This window comes from Mytilus edulis, chromosome 6 (genome assembly GCF_963676685.1).
Source record: "Mytilus edulis chromosome 6, xbMytEdul2.2, whole genome shotgun sequence".
Taxonomy (NCBI): domain Eukaryota; kingdom Metazoa; phylum Mollusca; class Bivalvia; order Mytilida; family Mytilidae; genus Mytilus; species Mytilus edulis.
Window position 1 is genome coordinate 9,053,331 of NC_092349.1, and position 16,021 is coordinate 9,069,351.

The 16,021-nt window shown below is 31.5% G+C and overlaps 1 protein-coding gene across 1 annotated transcript in view; it reads left to right on the forward strand.

Moving 5' to 3' along the window:
- Positions 1–2,111: 2,111 nt before the first annotated feature.
- The window catches only part of LOC139526179 (complement C1q-like protein 4), a 75,247-nt gene continuing 61,337 nt past the window's right edge, over positions 2,112–16,021 (forward strand). Inside the window, exon 1 of the mRNA XM_071321304.1 lies at positions 2,112–2,276. Within this exon, the coding sequence (XP_071177405.1) occupies positions 2,112–2,276 (165 nt within the window). The remainder of the gene's footprint in view (positions 2,277–16,021) is intronic.

Below are 16,021 nucleotides of genomic sequence, written 5' to 3' on the forward strand. Positions count from 1 at the left end.
AAACACATCAAAAACAAATGGACAAGAACTGTCATATTCCTGACTTGGTACAGGCATTTCTTACAGGAGCTACCTGCATAAAATGCCAATTCCAAAATCACATCGGGCATAATAAAGACCCGTACATCTTATACAGAGACACATACATATTTAATGAGATGCGTGTAACATGTTAAACATTACTAAAATGTTGTACATGTCTCTGTATATCATACTTAGCAAATAGAAAATAATTTGATTGCCATACATTTGGTACACACCATTAATGTGGAATGTTGTATTGCATAAGTTGTATTACGCAATTTCGAAATTATGTACAACATTCATGACATTTTCAAGAGAGGAATTGTGTTTACACAGCTTTTGCCACTGGATCCCAATTATTGTCACATTAACAAATTATGTCTATTCGGGTTGCTCACCCAGTTAGGTCCATTTCTCGGAACTACAAACAACTGTCTTAGAAAAGGGGAGTTAAACAACCAATTCATTCATATTATGCCTGTACCAAGAGAGGAACATTGCTGTTTACAATATGTTTCGTTTGGTTATGATTTTCTCATGTATTTTAGACCACTTTTAAATTTCCTTTTGAGTTCTGTATTTTAATTAGAACTTCTTTGTATTCCTAAAAGGTGTAAGTTTCTAACGGTACAATTAAAAGTCAAAGAGTTGACATCAAAATCATTATAAAACATGAACGATTTACACACTCTCCAATTCAAGACACAAAAGAGTAGAGACTGAGCAACGCATGCCCTGCCAACAAACTGGGAGTTTTAACTCGAATAAGAAAATCAATCTTTAAGGACATTCTGTTGATTTTTGTATGGTGTGTTGTATTGTGTGGTAGTGGTTAGTCTTTATTTGAAGGATAACTATAAAAAAATAAATCAGAACATTTAAAATTTCGTGGTTTTTTAATCAAGTCTATGTCATATATCTAATGTCAATAAATATAGGAAGATGTGGTATGAATGCCAATGGGACAACTCTCCATCCAAGTCACAGTTAGTACAAGTAAACCATTATAGTTCAAAGTACGACCTGCAACACGGAGCCTTGACTCACACCAACCAGCAAGCTATAAAAGCTCCAAAAATCACTAGACTAGTGTAAAACCATTCAAACAGGTAAACCAAAGGTTTAATATACATAAAGAACTGAAAACGAGAAAAACTTATGAACCACATACACAAACAAAAACAACTAAAAACAGGTTTTTGAATTTGAACTTAAGACAGGTGCAAACAAATGCATCTATATAAGTTAAACTTACCATAACCTTATATACCATGAGTTCTCTTGAATCGATGTTGATCCTAATTTCAGAGCAATACGATATGTGTTCCATGCAAAGCAAGATGGTCATACCATTACGCTGGATATGATAGTTTGATTTTGTTTAGTGATTTATAACGCCCCAACAATTTCATTGTTCTCTGTGCCGTTTCATTGTTCCATTATTTACTGTATAAGAGTGGTAAAAGATGCCACATACATATTTAAAACCATTAGAAAAAACAAAACAAATGACAATATCATGGCAAGAAAAATAGAAGAGACGAAAAGATACATAAGTACACATAACACAACGACGAAAAACTAAAGGCTAAGCAAAACTTACAGCACAAAAATAAACAACCCAGGGGATATAAGGTTCTCTGGAATGGTATTAAAAAAAGGCAACAGTAGTATACCGCTGTTAAAAACTCGTAAATCTATGGACAAAAAACAAAATTGGGGTAACAAACTACAACTGAGGGAAACGCATTTAATATAAGAGGAGAACAACGACACAACATTAAAATGTAAGACACACAGCAACGGACTAAGCATTAGAGAAAAATCCGATGAGAATAACCAATATAACATCAAAACCAAATACATGAATTTGGGATAGAAAAGTACCGTGACACGTCTTATAGTAATGTGAATTCACACTCAAATATAGGAGAAAACAAACGACACAACGGAAACACAACGTAAAAATGTTACAAATGTTACACACACAGAAACGAACTAGCAGATCTAGCTCACATGTGACAACCATCATGTCGCTCATGTAAGTACAAGTAGGTGAAAATTCTTATTGGCTAGGTCACACTCAAATGATAGAGGACGAGGTTGTAGTAGGTCACATTCAAATGATAGAGGAAGAGGTTGTAGTAGGTCACACTCGAATGATAGAGGACGAGGTTGTAATAGGTCACACTCAAATGATAGATGACGAGGTTGTAGTAGGTCACACTCAAATGATAGAGGACGAGGTTGTAGTAGGTCACACTCAAATGATAGAGGACGAGGTTGTAGTTCAGATTCGCTAGGTCACACTCAAATGATAGAGGACGAGGTTGTAGTAGGTCACACTAAAATGATAGAGGACGAGGTTGTAGTTCAGATTCACTAGGTCATACTCAAATGATAGGGGACGAGGTTGTAGTAGGTCACACTCAAATGATAGAGGACGAGGTTGTAGTTCAGATTCACTAGGTCACACTCAAATGATAGAGGACGAGGTTGTAGTAGGTCACACTCGAATGATAGAGGACGAGGTTGTAGTAGGTCACACTCAAATGATAGAGGACGAGGTTGTAGTTCAGATTCGCTAGGTCACACTCAAATGATAGAGGACGAGGTTGTAGTTCAGATTCGTTAGGTCACGCTCGAATGATAGAGGACGAGGTTGTAGTTCAGATTCGCTAGGTCACACTCGAATGATAGAGGACGAGGTTGTAGTTCAGATTTGCTAGGTCACACTCGAATGATAGAGGACGTGGTTGTAGTTCAGATTCCCTAGGCCACACTCGAATGATAGAGGACGAGGTTGTAGTTCAGAATCTTCTGTCTATTGTTTATCATATGATTTCATCAATAAAGATATCAGTATGGACAAGAAAGACAACAGGATAATAGGCCGAAAGTTTCAGAAAAAATAAAGGACAGATGAAATAGTACGGAAAGAGAAAAAAAGGTAAACAAGATTAAAAAATCGTATGAAAATCAATGATTATTTTGATGAAGAAAACAAATCCAGACTCTCAAGGACAAAGACAAAATTCAAAGGGATTAACTAAGAACAGTGTACTTGAAATAAAGATCGTACACAACGGCTATTGACATAACAAGGTAAATAAAAGATTACATAATTAAACTAGACAGTAATATATAATACTTCAACTATTCTTGTAACAGCTTTTGTTTTTTTTACGTCTTGGTTACCAATTAAACAAAACAGATGCCAAAATTAAACAGAACACCGAACGTGTAATTTATTTTCTGAATGTTAAAACTGATAAAAACATATAACGGTAAATTAAGTTTTGATTTTATATATGTTTTTCACATTTGGCAATGTCAATAGTATATATTAATCATGAAATTTATATGAAGAACAATTTGGCAGCTTTCAACGAATGCACTACCATACTGTTGGTACTGGCATTTAAAAGGAACACAAGAAGTTTATGCCAAAGAAATTAAACCATTTCCATGTTAAATGTATATTGATAGATTTAATATTTTTTATCAATTTGACTTTTCGACTAACCGATGATTGTGGAAGTCGTCCAAATTCTTTGTCCACAACATGACGTCGAATTTCTAGGATGTGTCAACTATCTAATGAATTATAAAAGGTAACGTTAAATGTCATCGGTTAATACTTACAGAATTGGGTTCGATTGTCACCAACTACATAACTATACACCAAGTCATCACAAAATGATAGCACCTTTTTTCAATTGTTTCATCATTTCGTATTGTTTATTGACAATAAAATATGCGTAAACTTATGGTGTTATTTAAGGAATGACTATAATATTTTTTCTGTCTATGAAGAAATGTGGTGCACACTGTTAAATAACCCGCTACGCGAGTTATTCAGTGTGCACCACATTTTGTATGTCATTTTGAATAGACAGAAAAAATATTACAGTCATTTCTTATAATTTAATTCTAAATTCCATTTTAAACCGTAGAAAACCATGAAAAAACGTTGATGACGTCACGATCACATGACTAAATTATGTCTATGGGCTCATAACAAAATAACGTCAGGCCATCAAAAGACGTGTTACATCCAAAATTAAATTATTGAACTTTATTCTCGAGAAGTTTTCTAATTAGTTTGGTAAATGAGTGTATTCTTGTATTTTTGCCCTTTGTTTTGGTTGTCCACATTTGCTTGTCAGAATGTTATATTTTCTTTTGGCTATAATGGTGTAATTCTATCATTATTGAGTTTACCCATTGGTATTTCTAATACTTTTTTTTAATTTATATTACCATTTACAATAGATGATATATAATGTATATGTGTCCTCTTTTATATTCAATTTTCCCCCCATACTGAATTGAGGAAAGGTGGTTAAAGATCATCATCTTGTTCTGAAAACAGACGTTTTAAAATTCATTTTACAGGTCCGTAGATAGTATCTTGCCAATATAAATGCCTACCACTAACCAACATACCATTCATTTTAAAGGCAGTCGTTATTTTCTGCACTTAATCCCTGTCAGCCTATCTTGCAGCATCTATAATATATTTTGTATAATATATCAACAATTTTTTCGTCCTAAATATGCAGGATATAATTTTCACGAGGAGTTTAGTAGGCATCAAACCAATCATTCTGAAGATGTATTTATCCAAAGTTGAATAAAGAATTTTATTTGTCGTTCCCCTGTTTTATGAAAGATTTAAAACAATAGAATTTTATTACAAAAGAAAAAAAAAAGATTTTTTACATTTGGTGCTGTACTTGGTTGTATTGTATACACTATCTATGTTTCTGTTACAAAAAAAAAAACTTTCTGATAGAGTACGAATCACCTGCAATACATCTGGCTAATCATTATTAATTTGACCACAGATATTTGTTCACTTAATAAATAGAAAACTTCTATCAAAATTTAATCATGAGATATATATTTAATACCAGCTGAAGGCAATAAATTGGCCTGTTAAATTGTTTTATTGACACTTCAAACAGATTTCTCATTCTAAAGGAATGTTTTGATTTCACTGGACAGTTTTTTGTTGTTGTTGAATGGGTGACTAATGTTTTAACTACCACTGGGTCGATGCTTCTGCGGGTGGACTGTTAGGCCAGATGGCATACCAGCCAAATAGCAAGTATTTCGATTCTGGCATGCAAATACGGATTTTGTGTTTTAATTTTTTTTTTTAAATTTTCAAAAGTATATTTTTACCAAGGAATATATTTCCCTCGCGAAAAGGTCTGATCCCTTGCCAAAATTTGTTTATCCTTTTTTTGTTATTCATAACAGAAAGTCCCTTATCAAATATTACTAGCTAAACCTCTTACGTGTTATATCAAAAGAAATGACAGATACATATTTATTTGTATTTGTTTGTAAGACTGCTGCATGAGATTCCATTATATTAACAACCATGTGTGAACAAAGCAAACATAACTAATAAGTTAAATGCCAAGTGTTCCTCCCAGAATAGTTAATACAATTTAACTTCCATTTTTCCTATTTTTATAGGGTTATTCTTCGTACTTGTGTCGTGCTATTTCCGAATGTCTTATGTATTCGAAAGATTATATGATTTAAAAATTAATACGGATAATTATGATGGACATTGTTAGAACGTCACACCATTTCAAACAATTATATCACTGAAATGTAATAATGGTACATGTAATTATATAACAAACGTTCTATACATTTGAAGTGAAAATAATTCCACTGAATGTAATAATGCTATATTTTGATTGGGTATGGGACAAGGTATTTTTCACCAACTTCTATGTATTGCGATCTTCTATTCCCTGGTGGATTATTTATCATTAGGGAATTCCATGTTAAAAAAATAACCCAATGATTTTTGTTCATTCTATCGGACAAGTTTATTGTTATTCTTTATATACTGCAACTCCAACAACTGTTCCAAATGAAATATTCAGGATAAAAAAAATCATCATTATTGAATTTGGAGCGAATAACGTAAAAATTTTTAACTTGGCGATAGAACTGACCATGTACACAAAAATATGGGAATAAAATAGATTAGCCCATTTATACGAATTTATTTTCTTTGAATAAGACTCCACTTTTTGTCAATATTTCGAATGTTCACATCACCACAGATACTTAATTAACTTTAATTCAGTACAGCCATTAATTATTCAAAATCCCTCTTGCAAATAAGCCAAGACGATTCAAAATGTATTGCATTCGGGGCTTTATTATTCAATTTGCAAAAGTGCATATCTTAATTCTAAACATAAATCATAAATATAAATATTAGTGCATATTTCAATACAAAGTTAATCAAATTATTTCCCTCTAAATATTCTTATATAATGTAAAATGCAGCATAATGAGTGCTTTATTAATCAGATCAAACAAACACCCCTTTATTCATTCATTTCGTTTTTTAAGCTTTTTGAATTATCAATTTATGAATGAAGTAGTGTAGGGAGTATATACTTTTTAAATAGTCTTTCATGATTGAAGTTATGCGATTAACGTATACACCAACGTTTTTTGGCAACGAAACCTGGAATGGGAGTAGAAATTGTTCACATTTTTACTAATTATCACAAGAAAGCTTTTTGAAGTTTTACAACGTCATCGCGAGTTGGTTGACCTTAATGAAATATGGGATTAACAATTGACGACGAATATGTTCAAATCGTCTTAATCGCACCCAGATCTCTTTTCCGTAATTTTCACCGAATAAGACTTTTCACCGGAGTTTTACTTCTTAAATGAGTAACACGACGGATACCATATGAGGAGCAAGATCTGCTAATATTTCCGGAGCACCTGCTAACACCCCCAGTTTTTGGTAGAATAAATGTTGCTCAGTCCTTAGTTGTCTGTGTTGTGTTTTGTATATCATTGTTTATCTTTCGGTCAATTTTGTTTTAAGCTTAGCGTTGCTAGTTTAGTTTCAAGATATAAGTAGAATAAATGTCTTTCTGATATCTTTCGGATTTCTTTCATAACACCACACATAATAAAGTCAAACAAGTACACCGTTTGCATAAATTGAAATTAAGCCGAAGCGACCAAAAATTTATAAAAACAAACGCATTCATGGAACATTCTTAGGTACAAATGTTGCAAAAGTACATAAAATCATTCTAAACGTTAATCATATACAAATGTATGAACATATTTTGATACTATGCTAATCAAATACTATTCGTCTTTAAACCAAAATCTTAACAAAAAATCAGTGAAATGAGTTCTATTCTAATCAAATTACGAAAGCATAGTATCATTGATTTTTTTCTTGGTATTTATGTCTTAAATTATTAATGTATGAATGAATTATGTAAGGGAGTATACATTTTCATGATTTTCGAATAATTCTTTTATGATTGAAGCTATGTAATGAATGTAAACACGAACTTTGGCAATGAAATTATATGGAATGAGGGTAGAAACTGCTCACATTTTACATGGGTTAACTTATTTACGTTACACTACATGCAAACGGATATGTTAAAAGATGTAAATATTCCTGCAGTTGTCCTCTCGATTCCTTGTTTTTTAATATTTGGTTGACAACTTTGTGACGTAAACTCCCCCTCAACCTTAAGTTTCTTAACTTTTTAAAATGTGCCATACCGCTATTTGGGAAACATCATAACATTGTGAATTAATTATTATTCGCTGGATACCAATTTTCTTGAATTTTGTTGGTACAAGGAAACTACGAATTTAAATGTATACCCAACTACAAATTTTCTATTGGAACATATGCTGACTTAAACAAAACACGAAATCAAGTATCAATGAATATGTAAGGTTTCCTCAATCCAAGAAAAATGGTTCCCACGAAAATTAATGTATCCACAGTAATCCTTATTCCGACAAAGGCCAATAGCTGTTGTTGTAAGGTAATTAGTTTATAAGAATTATAGGTTAAAAGTTTGAGGATTGAAAGCAATCACCGTTTCTGGACCCAGGTTAGAGCAAGATCTGCTTACCCTTCCGGAGCAGCTGAGATCACCCCTAGCTTTTGGTGGGGTTCGTGATGCTTATTCTTTAATTTTCTATGTTGTGTCATGTTCTCTATTGTTTGTCTGTTTGTCTTCTTTTTTTTAGCCAGGCATTGTCAGTTGATTTTCGATTTATGAGTTTGACTGTCCCTCTGGTATCTTTCGTCCCTCTTTTAGAGAACTCTCAGACATCCATAGAGAACAGAAAAGATTTTAAGGCACCATTACTAAAGAGGGACGAATGATACCAATGGGACAGTCAAACTCATAGATACAGGCGTTTACTTATGTCGAAAATAGCTTAACATCTCACTTCTAGGATAATAGCAAGAATAAAACCCCATAAAAATTAAAAAGTAAATAGATAAATTCGTTATTTCGATTTTTCTCGATTTTTAAACGACGAAAGATACACCTTTGTTTTTAAATTAATTATTTCCAAAGTTTTTCATGATATGAGTCTATTTCAACATTTCGAGTGAAGATGATAATATTATATGAAATTTAGTGCAAAATATCTTTATCACAAACGTATGCAAAACGAAAACAAAACAACAACACTGTTACATTGCATTTCAATATTTTCATGGTTTTATCATGTCAAACGGATTGTTTTCCTTTCCTTAATTATATTTTCTTTTTTTTTGTTGTCAATGGTAGATATTGTTATCTATTTTGAGGCCAAAGTTGTGAACCGAATTCCAAATATTATAAACCGATTGGGAACACATATCAGGGTAACACACGCATATTTACGGAATGAACTCAAAAAGGAGTAAATAGTTATCAAAGGTACCAGGATTATAATTTAGTATGCCAGACGCGCGTTTCGTCTACATGAGACTCATCAGTGACGCTCATATCAAAATATTTATAAAACCAAACAAGTACAACGTTGAAGAGTATTAGGATTCAAAATTCCAAAAAGTTGTGCCAAATAATGCTAAGTTAATCTATGCCTGGAATAAGAAAATCCTTAGTTTTTCCAAAAATTCAAAGTTTTGTAAACAGGAAATTTATAAAAATGACCACATTATTGATATTCATGTCAACACTGAAGTGTTGACTACTGGGCTGGTGATACCCTCGGGGACGAAACGTCCACCAGCAGTGGCATCGACCCAGTGGTGTAAATTGGATACGTCTCCGTTATACACACATCGTCGCGTCATGCAAATAGACACGCAATCGAGAAGAGGTCACAACAGGTGCCTGTACCAAGTCAGGGATATGACAGTTGTTATCGATTTTAATGTGTTTGAGCGTTTGAATTGCCATTTGACTAGGAACTTTCCGTTTTGAATTTTCCTCGGAGTATAGTATTTTTGAGATTTTACTTTTTGGTAGCATTAGGGATTAGACAACTAAGACGAATATTTTGCATCTCACGATTTAAGACTGGAAAAACCTGTCGTAAATGACGTTAAAATATAAATTACTACTTTACGAATGATAATGACCTAAGTACCTAATAGATATATGGTAGATCCGTTTATCTATAGATCAAATTTTAAAGATGGAAAAGGATTCAGCAAATGATATGTAAAACGAAGCAATAACAGATTTTGAATTTTGAAACAAGAGGATTAGAAACAAACTTTATCTAATTATTCACTTTATCAATTTTAATGCATATAACAAAAATAATAAAAGTAGCATCGCATGTCCTGAAAAAATAACAAAAAAAAAAAACAACAATAGTACACCCCACCCCCGCGGAAAACGGCTTAATGATTTCTGTATAGGGGAAAGTATAAATAACTTTAAAGCAATTCTAACACTTAGAACATGGTATCAATAAGCCGTTGCTAACTGTTAAAAAATCACCAAGGCGTCAAGAAAATAACCATAGAATTTAACAAGTTTGAAATCAAAATGTGGAATGCAATTATAATTTTTCATTTATATAATTGCATTTAATCTTGCCAAAAATGACTTTTATATTGAATTGAAAACAACATTGCATCGATAGCATCTTTGTTTTCTTTTTGTAAACAACACATGTCTTGTTAAACGGTGGTAAACTATTCTAAAATAGATCACCCTTCGTGCAAGTTATTTCCTATAAACTATTCTCTATTCTTATCAACAGTGAGAAAAAACAAATGTTTGTAAAGATATGTCTGATCTGTATTTTTTTGTTGTTGAAATTATGTAAGTTTATTGTAATGGTTGAGTTCATTGACTCCATTTCTGTTATCAAAATTGATTAAATAAGTTTAAAAAGAATGTCAATGTCCTTTCCAGACATAGTTCGTCCAGTTGATTTGTTCCTTCAATGTTTATTTCCAAGTTAAACGCCTGTAACTATAGTTTAAGCAATAAGTGCATTCGGCACAGTGCAGTTGATACCGTTAATAAAATTAACGGTATCAATTTTGTTGCACCAGATGCGAATTTCGACAATACATGTCTCTTCAGTGATGCTCGTGGCCAAAGCAAATTTTAATAACACAAAAAATCCGTATTTTCATGCCAGTACCGAAGTACTGGCTACTGGGCTGGTGATACCCTCTGGGACTAATAGTCCACCAGCAGAGGCACGTTAATGTATAGATTTTAAACAAGTGGTCTTTTTTTCTAAAAAAGGTCAAGATGAAAAAAAAACAGCAATTGCAGCAGACAAAAATCCTGACATCCTGTATTTGAAAATAAGAAATAAAAGAAACCCACGTGTTTTACGTGCAGATAATATTAAAGCCTACGTGAAATAGAAACGAACTACAAACACAATGAAGATAAAAAAAATCAGCACAGAAAAAAAACAACCTTAATCGAAAATATATCTTCTTCCAATCAAGCAAAGACAATTTTGAAGATGTACAAGTATACGAACTGCATTCATGGAATGTTTATTTTTTACTACAAAAACATTTCAAACGTACCGAAAAAGAACAATTCTAAACATAAGGTTATACAAATTTAGGCTCACTTTAAATGCCAAACTAATAAAACTATTTTTGCTTCCGTATCAAAATATTATGAATGATTCATTAATCAAATCAAGAAAGCATCTTTATCCATTTATCTTGTGGAATTTAAAATATTGAATTATCAATATATGAATGAAGTAGTTATAATTTAAGGGGGAGTACATTATTTATACTTTTCAAATGATCTTTCATTATAAGTTAACTTTAGAATCAAATGGCAGAAGAGTAGAAAATGTTCACATTTTTATGTTATATAATATGGGGAGTTTCATGTTGCTCAGTCTTCAGGTTTCTATATTGTGTTTTGTGTACTGTTAGAGGTTTGACTGTTGGTCTTAACCATTGCATTGTCAGTTTATTTTTGAATCACGAATTTGAATGTTAGAATGTCCCTTTGAATTTTCGCCTACTTTTTGAAAAATATTGTCCTCTAGATGTGGTTTGCTTTATGTGCGATTAGTTACTGTCTGATTCACGTATATTCCATCTGTTTATTTTATCTTAAGGTACCACCCGACTATTTTAACATTTTGAAACTATTATATTACAATATTTCTAGCTCCTTACTTAGAAAAACCGAACTGCAAACTGGGTAACTAATTTTTTATAATTTCTTAAAAGTTCACAGAAACGATATCAACCTTGCTTCATATTTCGTGACCACTTTAAGGTTGCTATATTCAATGTTATGCAGCAGTTCGTTTATACAAATAATGCAGTAAAAAGTAAAATCACAAAAATACTGAACTTAGAGGAAAATCAATGTGGAAAGTCCGTAATCACATGGCAAAAATAACAAAACGCACCAAAAACGAATGGACAAGAACTATCATAATGCACGTTCATGAATGTGTTACAAGGGTTTATTTTGTAAGAAAAAGAATCTGTTCATTGTTTGATAATTAATTGTTTAAATAAGGTGCACGTATTTATTGTAGTTATTACTTGACAGTTTCTCATATTTAGACTGAATCACCTGTTTAACATATTCCTGCTATTCTTTCAGGGATTACTTACCTTTTACCTTCCGGAGTTTGAAATATCAGTGTAGCAGACAAATAAATATAAATAGTTGTCTCTTTGACATATTCCCAATTTCCGTTCTAAATCCTATGAGCTACGATCTAAAGAATAGAATCTTCTAACACAGTCAACCAAAAAAACAAAACCTTGATAAAACCTATTTAAAAAGTTAAAAATAATAATTAAAAAAAAACAACAAATCTAAAACTTCCACAGAATAAAAAAAACAAATCATTTCCTGAAAAGGAGTGCATGTGAGACAAACAATGATTGGTGTCATATAAAAAACTTGTTTTGAATGTTTTTGATAATCTCATTTTCAAGCAATAACATGAAGAACATATGATTCAGTACAATACGATAAATGCTAATTGAAAGGCGTATTTTGAATATAAGATTATTTGAATTATAGAGAAATAGGATGAATAGAATAATCAACGTATACATTACATTCCCTACCACTTATGTTACGTTTAAATCTATAATATAATATAAGTAAGATTATTTAATTCTCTGAGAAAATGATATATAATAGTTCAGTAGTTATGAAATATACTTCATTGGACATATTTTAAAGAGAAACGGGTGTATGAAATTATCTTAATTTGATGTAACACGTTCTTTAGTGCAGAACTTTTTATCAACTCATAAAAATACCCTATCAAATTGTCACAATGGGAATAGGACATTACATACAAGACATAATATATTCAGGTATCTCATGATCTTTAAACTGCCTAAATTTGTCGCTGAGGACTTAAAAGGTTATTTATGATATTTCGAATAATAATAAATCCAATTTATCTCATGGAATGGTTGATATGTTTTTTCAGCAAACCATTGTTTTAAAAAAGGACAAAAATCACAGTTGAAAGAAGAAAAGAATTAAAACGGTTTCTGAAATCATATTCAGAAAGATAAGCAGAAATAATTTAAATCCTGTTCTCAGATAAAATCAGATGAGAAATATCCGTTTGAAAACAGTGCTATGTAAATACCAAAACGAAAGTGATGTTGACAACAACGGGGAAAGTATAGATAACTATTTAGCAATTAGACATATTATATGAAAAAACCCATTTAACTCATTTTGTTATCATTAAAACAAACTACAAACACCGAGGATTCAGTGGCTAATCTATGAAATTCAAATGTCGAATGAAATTTCATAAAAAATGAAATTTGCAATAAATTTTGTAAAACAAGACATACATATTTTATTGATAGCACCATGCATATATTGCCTCTTTGTTTTTGTGCACAAACATCATGTGTTCTTGTTAGAGGATGGTAAACTATTATCATACCACTCGACGTCCAAGATGTTTTCAATAAGTTAAAATTAAACAAAAATGTTTCATAAATTTGGAAAAAAATAAATTCGGGTTTATGTTTCTAATTTTTATTTTGGTAGAGTTCATTGACCCCGCATACACAAACAAAATATCTTATGCAAGTTATTCACGAATGCATAGTAAATATTGTTTTCATTGCAGAAATAGTTTAACCAGTGTAGATGTGCCTTCAATTTTTATGTTCAACTTGCGTGCATTTGTCTATAGTTGTAGCTATCGTTTAGGTCCTTTTTATTTTTACCAGCTCTTTACCGTTTGTATGATGTTTAAAAATATATGAGTATTTTGGCCTCGATCATCGGTGACGAGACAGCAATATCCGGACTTATAAGTCAACGAGTCATATCTGATGCAGGTATATTTAATGACATTGTATATTTTCATCTCATTTTCTCAGAATTGTTTTTGAAAATCATTAAAGGGACACTAGATGTAAAATTCAAGTTCCCGATTTGACTCAAATTCTCATATTTGATATAAAACCATGTTTAACATTTTTCAAAATAAAAAAAAAGTATAAGATGAACAATGTACGGGGCATGGGCTCGATACTATGTAGTTTCGTTTTGTGTGTACTATAGTCTTAGGGCCAACTTATTTACTATTGAATTGACTATATAAAACTTAATTATAAACAGCATTTAGATAAGGATTAAGCTACAAACAATAAAAGAGTAAGATAAGATACAAATGAGCACTAAACACACAATACGCCGAAGAAAAACTGACTTATTATAATGAACAATAAGAAAAAGGGGCGAAGACAAACTATTTTTAACAAAAAAGTGATAAAAAAGGCATTTGACATAACCTTCCCTACAGAACAGATGGTGATAATAGAAACTCTGAGCTTTGTTCAGTGCCTTCTGTTATAATGATAATGCCGTATTGCTCAGATTGTGGAGTTAATTCTTAGAGATAAAGCTTTATGCGAAAACATATCCAAATTTTATATCCTTTCTAAACTATAAATACCTTTACCTTAAACATGATCAAAACGGAATTTTTTTTAAATGATATACAGTCACTGTGGCTTTTATGGACTGATGATATACCGGACTAACATAGAAAAGAATCGACTCACACATTGAAAAAAAAAACAGAAAACTTATCAAAAAACAAAACTAACCAATATAATATAAAGATGTGGTTTGATCGGTAATGATATCATTCGTCACAAGAGACCATGAAAAACTTCCCTAGAAAGAAAAAAAAACCCATTCCCTCAGATAGATTGCATGTGAGACAAACATTGACTGGTGTCATATTAAAAGCAAGCTTGTTTCGAATGTTTTCGATAATCTTAACTTCGTGCAATAACATATTTTTCAGTACAACATGTTTAATATGCAAATTGAAAGGTGAATTTCAAATATTAGATTAGTTGAATTAAAGAGAAATAGTATGAATAGAATAATTACAATATAAAGTACATTCCCTTCGACTTATGTTACGTTTAAATTTATAATATAAGTAAGATTATATAGTTCTCTGAGAATATGATTATCTAATTGTTAATTAGTTATGAAAGATACTTCATTGGACATATTTCAAAGGGTAACGGGTGTATGAGATTATCTTAATTATATGTAACACGTACTACAGTGCAGAAATTTATATAAAACTATAAAAAATACACTGCGAACATTTTGTTTTGAAATGCACAAGTTTGTTATCAAGAATGTAAAGACTTCTAACCATAATGAAAATTTATTTGAGGAATGACTGCAATACTTTTCTGTCTATGAAAACATATCAAAAATATATTTCACACTGACTAACCTGCATAGCAGATTATTTTAAAAGAGTGCACCACATTTTTAAGGTTGTTTCGATTAAACAGGAAATTTATTAAAGTTGTTTCTAATAATCAAATTATAAATTCCATTTTAAGGAACAATTAATGAAAATAACGTTGATGACATCACGGTCACCAGACATTATAATATCAATAAGCTGATAGTAAAAAATACTTTCAGCCAATCAGAAAACGTCGTACATTCTAAATAAAATCATCAGATAATAACCCACGGAAGAAAGGTCATAATATCTTTTTCTATGAGCCAAGCGCATTTGCATTGCTTAAACTCATATACTGTGAACTTTATCATTTTTGAAGGAACTCCTCAACGTTAAAGATGTTTATAAACATGCACAAGAGTAACATTTAAATTACCTATATAATGTACACCAAACGTTCATGTTCTTGAGTTCTTACAATATCTAAAGATGATGTTTATTTTACCAACTGACACGTTAATTTTTATCTTTTGGACAAGATACTTAAATGGAGCAAGGATGACAAAGTTCAAATTAAAACTTCGAATAAAAATACAAATGTTTATAATAACAACAGCAGTTTGATTTAAACTACAATGTTACTTACTTCTACTTTGTCATATTGTTATGTAATCAACTGTATTAGATTGATTGATTGATTGTTGGTGTTTAACGCCTATATCGTGGCAGCCCAGCTTTTATTAGTAGATAGAGGAAGCCGGAGTGCCTGGAGAAAATCACCGATCTTTGATAAGAAAAGTGACAATCCTAGTCAATTAAGATTGGAGTCAAATGCAACCGCATGAGCGTGGTTCAAACTCACAACCTCAGAGGTGACTTGCTAGTGATCACAGTAGTAGTACTTACACCACTTAAACTCATGTTTACCTTGGAGTTCAGTATTTTTGTGATTTTACTTTTTAGCAACCGAGGTCCAAAAATTAAC